At 38.0% G+C, this 11,781-nt stretch overlaps 1 protein-coding gene across 3 annotated transcripts in view; it reads left to right on the forward strand.

Annotated features, from left to right (window-relative positions):
* SLC12A1 (solute carrier family 12 member 1) overlaps positions 1-4,321 on the forward strand; it is an 89,100-nt gene extending 84,779 nt beyond the window's left edge. For all 3 annotated transcript variants that reach the window (XM_038580355.1, XM_038580356.1, XM_038580357.1), the window contains exons 25-26: positions 1,954-2,021; positions 3,010-4,321. In XM_038580355.1, coding sequence (XP_038436283.1) covers positions 1,954-2,021; positions 3,010-3,145 — 204 coding nt within the window. In that variant the 3' untranslated portion in view covers positions 3,146-4,321. The remainder of the gene's footprint in view (positions 1-1,953; positions 2,022-3,009) is intronic.
* Positions 4,322-11,781: the final 7,460 nt, after the last annotated feature.

The following is an 11,781-nucleotide window of genomic DNA, read 5'->3' on the forward strand; positions in this document are numbered from 1 at the left end:
TATTACTGGATATGAGTATTTAGAAACTGGTTTCCACTTCTTAATATAAAATCAATGCTTTTCTTGAAAGATAAAAAAAATCTCAGATTATTGATATGTATTGCGAAGTCTCCTTTCAGATTTAATTTTATAGACCAGGAGATAGATCCATCATTCTAAAATAACTTAAGTCAATATGTGTACCAAGTTAAAGGTAAGTGACTCACAATTTAACACAGTAACAAAAAATTTTAACCTGATGAGGTTATGAAAACTAACAAAGTAATCTGAGAAAATACATAATTGGAATAATGATTATCAAAGTTGGGTTGGGCACATTTTGTAGGATGGATATAATAAATTACATTAGGAGCTGAACTTGAAACAAATTAGAATGAGAGATACTAAAGCTTTTCAAATTTAGTGGAGAAAATACTGAGCTAAGATTGATAAACTGTATAATAAACTGGCCAGTTATTTGTTTGCTTGTTTATTAGGGGAAGTTGGGAAGATTTTTATTTTTATTATTTTTAGTTTCACTTTTTTTTTTAAATTTTTAGAGAGGCAGAGAGAGAGAGAGTTGGGGGATGAGCAGAGGCAAAGGGAGAGGGAGAGAGAGAATCTTAAGCAGACTCCAGGCTCAGTACAGAATCTGATGTGGGGCTCAATCTCAGAACCCTAAGAACATGACCTGAGCCAAAATCAAGAGTTGCTTAAGCATCTGAGCCACCCAGGCACCCCTAGTTTCACATTTTCATTTAAACTCCACTTAGTTAACATACAGTATAATCAGTTTCAGGTGTAGAATTTAGTGACTCATTACTTCCATACAACACCCAGTGCTCATCACAAGTGCTCTCCTTGGGATCCCTGGGTGGCTCAGTGGTTTGACGCCTGCCTTTGGCCCAGGGCGCAATCCTAGAGTCCCAGGATCGAGTCCCATGTCAGGCTCCTGGCATGGAGCCTGCTTCTCCCTCCTCCTGTGTCTCTGCTATCATAAATAAATTAATTTTTTTTTTAAAAGAGTGTTCTCCTTAATCTCCATCACCCCTTTAGCCCATCCCCCACCCACTTCCCTCCAGCAACCCTGTTGATTCTCTATAGTTAAGAGTTTGCTTTCTTTTCTCTCTCTCTCTCACTCTCTCTCTCTCTCATAAACTGCCCACTTCTAACAAAGATTTTTCACCTAATTGAGCAAATCATACATCTAAGCCTTGATTTCTGAACCAATGAAGTATAATGAATGGTATTATTCTCATCCCTGCAAAATTGTCAATGTAGTTATTTTTCCAAGTGAGTCTTTGGCTGACATTTTAGTTGAAACAAGTCTGCTGTGCTGATAAAATATTCAAAGAGCCTATATAATGTAGACTAGGATATAATTTATGTGCTTAGGATATTAAATTGGTATCATGATTCTATTAGTTCTTCTACCTCTAATCTGTTCCCAGATCTGGCCATTCTCACCTTCTCTTTACTGTTAACCATGTTTTCTGCTCGCTTGTTTTTTTTTTTTTTTTTTCCTTAGACTTCAATAAGCCACTATAGCACAACAACCTGATCTTATTCTTTATATTTCCAAAATTTCTCAGGAGTTTTTTTTAAGGTTTATTTATTTATTCCTGAGAGACACAGAAAGAGACAGAGACATAGGGAGAGGGAGAAGCAGGCTCCCTGTGGGGAGCCCAATGCAGGATTTGATCCCAGGACCCTGGGATCACTACCTGAGCCAAAGGCAGGTGCTCAACCACTGAGCCACCCAGGTGCCCCTCCCTGGAGTTTTTTATTTTTTTTATTTTTTTATTTTTTTTTCCAGGAGTTTTTTAAAACACTACTAGTATCCAAATATGAAAGAAATAATTGTAATTTTTTTTGAAGTGAGGTTTTTTTTTTTTACTTCTCCATAATTTAAGTAGATTCACATTCATAATTCTGGTGGAACTGCTCTCAACAAAATCTAAATGTTGTCCACAGAGCTACCGCCAAGTTCGACTGAATGAACTCTTACAGGAGCACTCAAGAGCTGCTAATCTCATTGTTCTGTAAGTATCACTGCAGACATTTAAGAATATTAGAGGGGAATCTTAGGTAAATGGGTTAATTGACTTAAAAAATAATGACTATTCAGGTGGAAAGTTTTAAAATTTTGGAACATGTGGGATTTTAGACAGTGAGAAAAAACGTCACCCTGAGACCCTGCCACTTGGACTTTCTCTCTGGTGTGCCCCACATGTAGGGCCAAGGCATGTGCCCACATAGAATCTTGGCTCCCTTTTCAGCCCATGCTCCAGAAACCTGACCCTGGAACCTTCTGCCTAACAGGCCTCAAGTCAGCCACTGAGGCTCATGGGCTTCTTCCCTGTGTAGTGCTCCTGAGGTAGAGTCCACAGCATGTGGCTCCCTGCTATGTTGAAAGAGACCAAGGTAGGAAAAAAAGGCATAGGACTCTTCCTGTTTCCACTCTTGCCCTTCACTTCACAAATTTTAGAGGTGTACCTGTTGGAAATAGGAATGCTTACTTAACTTAAAGATTGACAACTAAACATGGAAAACAGCTATTTCACATTTTACTCCATGATATGATTCCTATGTATAAAGATTAATATGCCTTCAAGGTCTACAGCAGAGGACTATCCATCTAAGACCTAGAACAGTCTCCCAAATTGGGTAGCTGTTTTCTGAGGCTTCTGCCAAATACAAGAGCTTTAAAATATAGGGAAAATCATTTCCATCAAAAAAAGGAGAGATATTGGTTGATCAAGTTTTCTATTTATAGAGGAATAAAAATTTATGGTTATATTTTGTTGCTGCTCTACAATGCCTAAGACTATTTTTCTGGTTTATAGATATTTGTCTTATCTGAGAAATACATCGGTTTAATATCTATGTTCAGAATAATTTCAGTGCTTTCATGTTTGGGGGGAGGGTTACAAAAGTTTCAGACCATTGGTTATTAAATAGCTCAGATGACTAGTTATGTTACTGCCTATAGTAATTGTCACTTTTTAAATTTTTCTTCCATGCTGTCAGGAGCCTTCCAGTTGCAAGAAAAGGATCTATATCAGATTGGTTGTACATGGCTTGGTTGGAAATCCTCACAAAGAACCTCCCTCCTGTTTTACTAGTTAGAGGAAACCACAAAAATGTCCTGACATTTTACTCTTAATATGTGAAAGATTGGAACACATTTTAATGTACGAAAAATTAGGAAATATGTTCTGGTACTTTATGTTGTAAATCTGATCTATGGATTTACAAACCTCTGAGACAATCTTACAGGATTCCATAGAAACTGTCATTATTTTTTATTAGTTATTGGGGGCTATTTTTTTCTATCAGCTTAAGAGGGTATCAAAGCTGATATCCTAGAAATGCTACCCCTAGGAAAACATCTTTATTGTTGCTGTTGATAAACAAGAAAATTAAGGAGACCATGCTGGTTTATCCTCATGAAAACCACCAACTTGATTGTAAGCATCTCCAGGCAAACCTAATCTTGTGTTCGCTGCTAGGCCTTGGTAGAGGCCTCAGCCCCACAGCAGGTCCTCATTAAATGCTTATTGACAGGCTAGTAGAGTAACTGTGGGTGGTTATCAAAGGAAAAGACAGACTGGGCAGGAACCTCGATTACATTTGGCCTTCTGAGAGGCTTATACCTACAAAGAAGATTTGAAAATCAATAACTGAAAACTTTAAGAAGTACTTGAGTCTACAACATGTTTAAAGCAGTTACCTAAATAAGGTTATTTAATGTAACACAGCGTATATACTTAGAGTGATCTGAGTGATTATTGATAACATATGGCTTCAATTTGCTGCTGACTGAAGAGTATGTCAGGTGGATCAGAAGACAACAATATTCAAATTAGATGAACTAGATTCCATTTTTAATATACAGACTTTGTTTTGCCTACTATTTTGAAATCTCCATCATAGTATTTCTTTGCATATTTGTTTCTAATTAAGTGGTTAGCACAGATGAGATCTTCTTAGATGTCTAATTGAAAACCTAATACCCAAATTTTCAAACCATTATAAAGAAATATATCCTGAATCATATACTTACTTACTCTATATACTGATTGTATGGAGTGAGAGGAATAATCTAATGTGAAGTGGAGAAACTTACAAAATTACAAAATTGTGTGTTGTAGACAACATACAAGTATTGATTTTTTAAATTTTTATTAATATTCCTATAATAATCATACTGAAAAATCAACAATTTTTTTTTCTGATGAATGACCTGATTTTTTCTTTCTTAACACATTTTGACTGCTTATTCTAACTGATAAAATACAAGGGAAACAAAGAACCTGAAATAAAAGCATTGAAATTTGTATGCTTTGGCCCAGGTCACATTTTTGCTTTCAAGTTGATGCAGATCACCGTGCAATGGCATATCAGATGTAAGCATTAAAAATTCAATTAGTTGCCTCGTCTCACGCTTGCCTAAAACCAGGAATTAAGATTTGGAATTCTAGGGGCACCTGGGTGGCTCAGTGGTTGAGTAACTGCCTTTGGCTCAGGGTGGAATCCCAGGGTCCTAAGATCAAGTCCCACATCGGGCTCCCTGCGGGGAACCTGCTTCTCCCTCTGCCTTTGTCTCTGCTTCCCTCTCTGTGTCTCTCATGAATGAATAAAATCTTAAAAAAAAAAAAATTCAAAATTCTAAGCCCCGACTCAGCTCAGGAGGATAATGAGGGAGGAAAAAGGAAACAGTCACCAAAACTTAAGTAGCAGGCTAGCCACTCTAAATCTGGGACATTTGCCTCACTCAGCCCCAGATTAAACCATCCCTCTTGAGCCCTATATCCCCAAAACCTAAAGACTAGACTAGGTATGATCCCAGTGACCAGGGGAAGGAGCATCCAGCTTCATCTGGACCTCACAATTTTCAGAAACACTTTTGGAAACACTTTCTCTGGGAAAGGTGAGAAGTCACAGGACTTCTGTAACAGGGAATTCTGGCTCTTACATGCTTGAGAAGCTGTTGCACATGGGGTTCCCTGGGAAACAGACTCTCGAAGAACATTTAACATGGAGCATGTTTATTAAGGAGTGCCCTTGGGATCAACGCCTATGGAAGGGAGGGCTGGGAAGGAGGCAGGAAAGGGGAAGGAAAGTGTGATGTGGGCCCGGGACAGCCTCAGCCACCTCCACAGGGAGCTCTGGAGACAAAGTTCATTCAGAGTTGTCCCAAGCCAGGCTGAGAGGGCCAAGCCTCTATACTCATGCATTGATCGGTCACTAGCAGGGTGAGGCAGTTCTCTGCTGCAGAAGCATCTCTGAGGGGCCTGAGAGCTGAAGTGTGTCTGCTGATCGCACTCCCTGCCGCTGGGTAGTCCTTGAAACAGGGTCTGGTGGGACATCGCGATCCCACCATAGCAGTCCTATAAAGTAGTGGTCTAAAATAAAACAAAACACACAAAAAAAAGCCCAAAAACTTGGACTGGCTTGAGTTCAAATTTTAGTCTTACCATTTATTAGTGGTTTGGCCTTAAACTAGTTATTTAATTTTCTGAGGGCTAAATGCAAGAGAGGGACTGAAGTGATGTCCCTGGGCTCCAGGTTAATGAAACAAGGGTAGACAGCCTGAGAAAAAGGGGTGAATGGCAGTAGGGACTGGCAGTTTTGGGGTCCAGGGTAGCTATACTGGGAATAGGTTAGGGTAGCAGAAAATTAAACAGATAGAGGCTGTGGTCAGACACCTGCAGATTCATGTAGCCCTTGGTGTCCTGCCCTTGTCCCTTGCTTCACTCAACTCAGTTAAGCCAACTACTCATCTCTGTGTCTACACTCAGCTTTCAGAGCAGGACGGAGAAAGTTGCATAATCACATGCATTGGTGTCAAATTTTCTCTGCCCTCCCACTTTGTTTACATTTCTCATCGGCATGCCCACTTCTTCCTCACAATGACTTCTCAAAATCTTCATCACTTTTTCAATTGATGACCATGCCATCATCCCTACAACATATCCATGTGTGGTAGACATAAACCATTCTTATCTAAATAGGACCATTCTGGGAGCATTGTCTTAATAAGTTCTTCTCTTAACACCCAATTCTAGAAATCTTTATTTGGAAGCTTAAAAAAAAAAAAAAAAAGATTGTAGATTCTTGGGACCCATAAATCTGCTAAATTAGAATCTGGGAGACGAGTCAATGATCTGCAAGGTTTTGGAACCTGCTTGAGGCAGTCTCTCCTATTCCTGTGACCTGACTGCCACTATAGGCTGACGTCCCCCAAATTTATTTATTTTATTTTTAATTTTTTTTAATTTTTATTAATTCATGAGAGACAGAGAGAGAGAGAGGCAGAAACATAGGCAGAGGGAGAAGCAGGCTCTCTGCGGGGAGCCCCACAAGAGACTAGATCCTGGGATCATGGCCTCAGCTGAAGGGAGATGCTCAACTACTGAGCCACCCAGGTGTCCCTGTCCCCCAAATTTATATTTCTCACATCTCCCCGAAGGCTCCAATGCAAGTATGGAATTAGTAATTTTCACAGTGTTTCTCTTTGTAAATCCTACAGATGCAGGAAGACCAGACTTCTGTTCAAAAAACAAAACAAAACAAAAAAAACAGCCAAAACACACAACTGGAGCAAAGGCTTTCTCCATTGTCTACAGCTCCTCACCCCCCAAATGACCAAAGTAACATAAAAATAGGAAAGATCTGTATCACAGTAGGAACTAAGGAAGGATGCCATCCTTATGATAACATTAAAAAAATCAAGTTATAGTTTACTTGGGACAAGATTAAAGGAAACTATCAAAGGTCAGCTTGTAATCAATACTCCAGAGAAAAAAATCACGAGAAGACCCTGAAAGATTTCCACCAACCCCTCCCCCAGTTTGCATCTGGAGATGAGAAACTAAAGATGGGAATGAGTACAGCAGTGAGTGGGATCTGCTTTGTTGAATACAAAGAATATTCAGAAAAACCTACCCAGAGGGGCCACCCAAGTGCCCAGAACAGACGTGAATGCCTGTGAGAGCTACCAGAAAAATCTGTGCTTGCCATAGAGACTGAGCCAAAGACAAAATCAACTCTCAGTACACAACTTCTCCTAATACAAAGAAAAGTCACAGAGATGGTCAATCTTGGCCCTTGGTCTCTATTCTCAGGCTGCTAGGTTACTAAGCAGGCACTGCAAGGTGCTATCAAGCAGACCTCTAGCTAAGATTAAACAGGAAAACTGTCACAATAACTAGATGGTGTGTAAAGGGCCCTGTGTCAAGCACCAGTCCCGCCACATCTACTTGTCATCAGCATGGTTTAAAAGACTCACTGGGTCCTTAAAAGCCCATGGGGATGCTTACTGGATATTGCCACCCAGGTCACCTAGATATTTATTTCTAAAGCTTTCCTCTGCAGAGATTTAGGAACACATGACATAAGGGTGAGATCTGTCCGGACTCCACAAGAGGAGAAGAGAAGTTTCTCTGGTGGTGTAACTCACTTTAGTGCTATTATATCCCAGCTGCTGACAGATCATGACACCCCCAGCAGTTGCAGTAACAGCCAAGAAGTTAGATTCTTGCTCCAGCCCCAGCAGGTGGCCCAACTGCTCTTGCAGAGCTACCAGTTCCCCTACATCCTGTCAGCCTGGGTCAACAGGTGGAACCAACTCTCCACAGCAAGGTGTGGCCAATCTTATCTCTTTTAGGATTTCCGAGGTTGAAACAATGATCTCAGCCTTCCTTTATCATGCAGGAAAAATGTTTTCCAAAAAATTACAAGATTTCTTCTCACTTATGTCACCATCCTAAATACACCATTATTTTAGGTCCCACTAAGGGAGAAAAAATCTCTGCCATTTAAACTATGACATGGTATTTGATCACTTGACATTTTTGCTATACTAATTGAGATACCTTTTTAAGGCTTTTGTAAGTGTAGAATTTTAAATCATATACCATTCTTATGCATATAAAAAGAGGGGAAAAGAAGTAAAATATGGTTCCACTTCAGCGCCCCACTCTTCTATTCATACTTATACTCAGAGTTGATGTCCCCATTTTTCCACATGACAGGACTCTAGTGCCACCAAGAGAGCTAACAATGCAATTTCTTACAAGGGAAAACCAATAGACACTATTTTGTTATTGGCATTAATATTTTGGATAACTATAAGTCTAAGCATGATTTTTTAAAAAATAACTTAAAGTTGTCTTCCAGTAGAAGGTAAGACATTGTGTGTAAATTTTAATACATAAAGAGCACAAAAACTGGGGAAAAAATCTACAGGAGTAAAGTCAGAAAAAAATTCTCATTAGAGAAGGGAAATCTTTTTTTAATTTTTATTTATTTATGATAGTCACAGAGAGAGAGAGAGAGGCGCAGAGACACAGGCAGAGGGAGAAGCAGGCTCCAGGCAGGGAGCCCGATGTGGGATTCGATCCCGGGTCTCCAGGATTGCGCCCTGGGCCAAAGGCAGGCGCCAAACCGCTGCGCCACCCAGGGATCCCAGAGAAGGGAAATCTTATCAGAGGATCATACAACAGAAGATCACACATACAACAAGGAAACAGAAACTATCTGTAACTTTCTTAATGAAGATTCTCAAATTTAACAAAAAATAGTCAAACTCTAGCATCATATTCTAAATTATATATCAAAAAGGCTAAAAACAAAAGAATAAACTAAAATACAGAAACAGTCAAACAAAAAGTAGAGTTGGCAGTATTATTAAAAGTTTAGGACTAAAAGAATTAGGAAGAAAAAGAGAGTATCGTTTTGTGTTTCCAAAAAACGTATAGCCACAAGATAGCTATAATAATAACCGAGCTTTATGTAAATAACTAGCATAATATTGACATAAATCACATAAGAATTGTTGGAAACAAAAAGAGTCACAGAGAGTCAATTTTCTTGGGAAACAGTTCACCTATATCACAACCTTGAAAGACCAAGGATAAGATAATTCAAACTACACTTAAAAATTTAATTAGGATTTAATAGGGGGGTTTGGGGGCCCCAGTGGGTTAAGTGTCTGCCTTTGTCCAGGTCATGAACCCAGGGTCTTGGGATGGAGCCCAACATCGAGCTTCCTGCTCAGCGGAGAGTCTTCTTCTCTCCTGCTCCCCCTGCTTGTGCTCTCCATCTCTCTCTCTCTCTCTCTCTCTCTCTCTCTCTCAAATAAATTAATAAAATCTTTTTTTTTTAATGGATTTAGGGACGCCTGGGTGTCTCCGCAGTTAAGCATCTGCCTTTGGCTCAGGTCATGATCCTGGGGTCCTGGGATTGAGTCCCAGTTCCTGGGATTGGGCCTGCTTCTCCCTCTGCCTGTGCCTCTGCCTCTCTCTGTGCCTCTGCCTCTCTCTGTGTCTCTCATGCATAAATAAATAAAATCTTTAAATATGTATATATATAAATATAAAAATTAAAAATAGATTTAATGGGCACAACAGTGCTTATGCACAGAGAATACATTGCCTTTTAGGAATCTATAGTATGTTTTTAAAAACAAATTATATATTAGATACCTCAGTAAATGCCAAATATGGAAATAGTAAATATATTTTTATCAAAATCCAACTACCATTATTTACAGATATAAACAACAACATCATGTAAGCAACATCAAAAACCTTACTCATTGGGAAAAGAAAATTCTTCTAAATTCAATTCAAAAAAGAAATAATGCAATTTTAGAATATTTAGCTAAAATGACATTGATAATTACACATAAAATGTATCTGAGAAAAGTGGAACTCAAAGATAGATTTATACCTATAAATAGATTCATTCATAAATAAAAAATGAAAGTTTTTGTTTTAAGACTTTATGTATTTATTCATTCATGAGAGACAAAGAGAGACAGAAACATGGGCAGTGGGAGGAGCAGGCTCCCTGCAGGTAGCTCCATGCAAGATTAGATCCGGGATCCCAGGATCACAACCTCAGCCGAAGGGAGATACCCAACCCCTGAGCCACCCAGGTGCCCTGAAAAAATGAAAGTTAACATGCAACTCAAGAAGTTAGAAGTTGTTTTGTCACCCTCACTGATATTTTCACTCATTTTCTCTCCTTTCCCTTTATTCCCTTTCACTAATTTTTATATTCCCTAAATGAATGAGACCATATAATGTTTGTCCTTTTCCGATACAAAACATGAGAGACACCTAACTCTGGGAAATGAACAAGGGGTAGTGGAAGGGGAAGTGGGCGGGGGGTTGGGGTGACTGGGTGATGGGCACTTAGGGGGGCACTTGGCGGGATGAGCACTGGGTGTTATGCTATATGTTGTCAAATTGAACTCCAATAAAAAAATTAAAATAAAATAAATAAAAATTAAAAAAAGAAGTTAGAAGTTGTGCCAAGTAACTAGAGGAAAACATGAAGAAAAATTAAGAAAAGCAGGAAAGTAAAATCTAAAGCTTAGTATCTGGAGTCAGAGAGCAGAGCGGAGTCTCAGTTTCCTATTTAGCAGTAGAAGGATCATGACCTAGCCTCCTGAAGAAACCATTTTCTTATATGTAACTTGAGATTATTTTTAAAAATCTACCTTTGAGGGTTGTTGCATAGAAATGAGATAATGTGTATTAAAAGCTGAGCACTTTGTGGTAGACATTAAGCATTAGACATTATTATTTTCAGGAAAGACAGAAACAGTACAGTTAATAAACTCAAGTGCTGTTTGTTGCTATTGCTAAAACAAAAAAGGCACATCAAAGCATGAAAGATAAAAATACATACAAATTTACATTTGGGCAAGAGACTATTGGTACAACTTTGGAGAATGCTCTTCAAAATCCTTGCCTTGTAAATTTTTTTAATTCTAGTGAAATATATCAATTTCCAGTAAAATTTACATTTTTCACTTAACACAAGAAGACAAAATACCTGACAAAATCTAATACTTCAAAATAAAACACAAAGATTGTCAAATAATTAGCTGCAGAAAGATATCAACTCAAAGGATTTTTTTCTAGGTGATACCTTTTATTTTTTTATTTTTTTATGTTTTTAGGTGACACCTTTTAAACTTTCAAAGAAAAGATAATTACAATTCTATTTAAGCTGTTGCTGAATGGAGCAAGATAAAAGTCTTTCTCTTCTTGAGTTATTCTAGGAAACTCTCATGACCTCAATACCAAAAGATGACAGACTATAAAAACTGGAAAGGACAAATAACTTTCTTGCATGAATAAACATAGAAAAATCCCAAATAAAATACTAATAACTCAATTTTATCAATATATTCAAGTAATAATTTGCCATTTAGAAATGCAGATATACCTTATTGTCAGAAAATCAGTTAAATTAATTAATCGCACTTTGTGAGCATTAGGTACCATTTACTTATGCATAATTATTTGAATATTTAATCGTTACTACATAGAATACCTCGATAGAATGCTCAGATAACCAATAAGGGGGGACTCTAAAGAGGAAAACAAGATGAATCAAGGACAGGTGTGTGAGAGAGAGATCAAATTTCTACTATATTGAAATGACTCCTTAAAAATACTTTAACAATGAAATCCATAATGTATGGAATTGTTGAGTTACTATCCCATACATCTAAAACTAATATAACACTGTATCTTAACTATACTGGAATTAAAATTTTAAAAATGAAATCCATAAATAACGAAACTACTTGCCTGCCAGGTTGTACTTAATTAACTCATGTTGAAGTGACATATATCATGAGGGCCATATGTAACAAGCTTTAAAAAGATTTATAAAGCACAGAAAAATGTAAGATATTTTACCATCATTACATTCTGTTGCACTTACCTACAAAATAAATAAGCAACAAAAACACCGCCATAAAAAATTTTTGATCCC

Source organism: Canis lupus, chromosome 30, assembly GCF_011100685.1.
Source record: "Canis lupus familiaris isolate Mischka breed German Shepherd chromosome 30, alternate assembly UU_Cfam_GSD_1.0, whole genome shotgun sequence".
In the NCBI taxonomy this organism is placed as follows: Eukaryota; Metazoa; Chordata; class Mammalia; order Carnivora; family Canidae; genus Canis; species Canis lupus.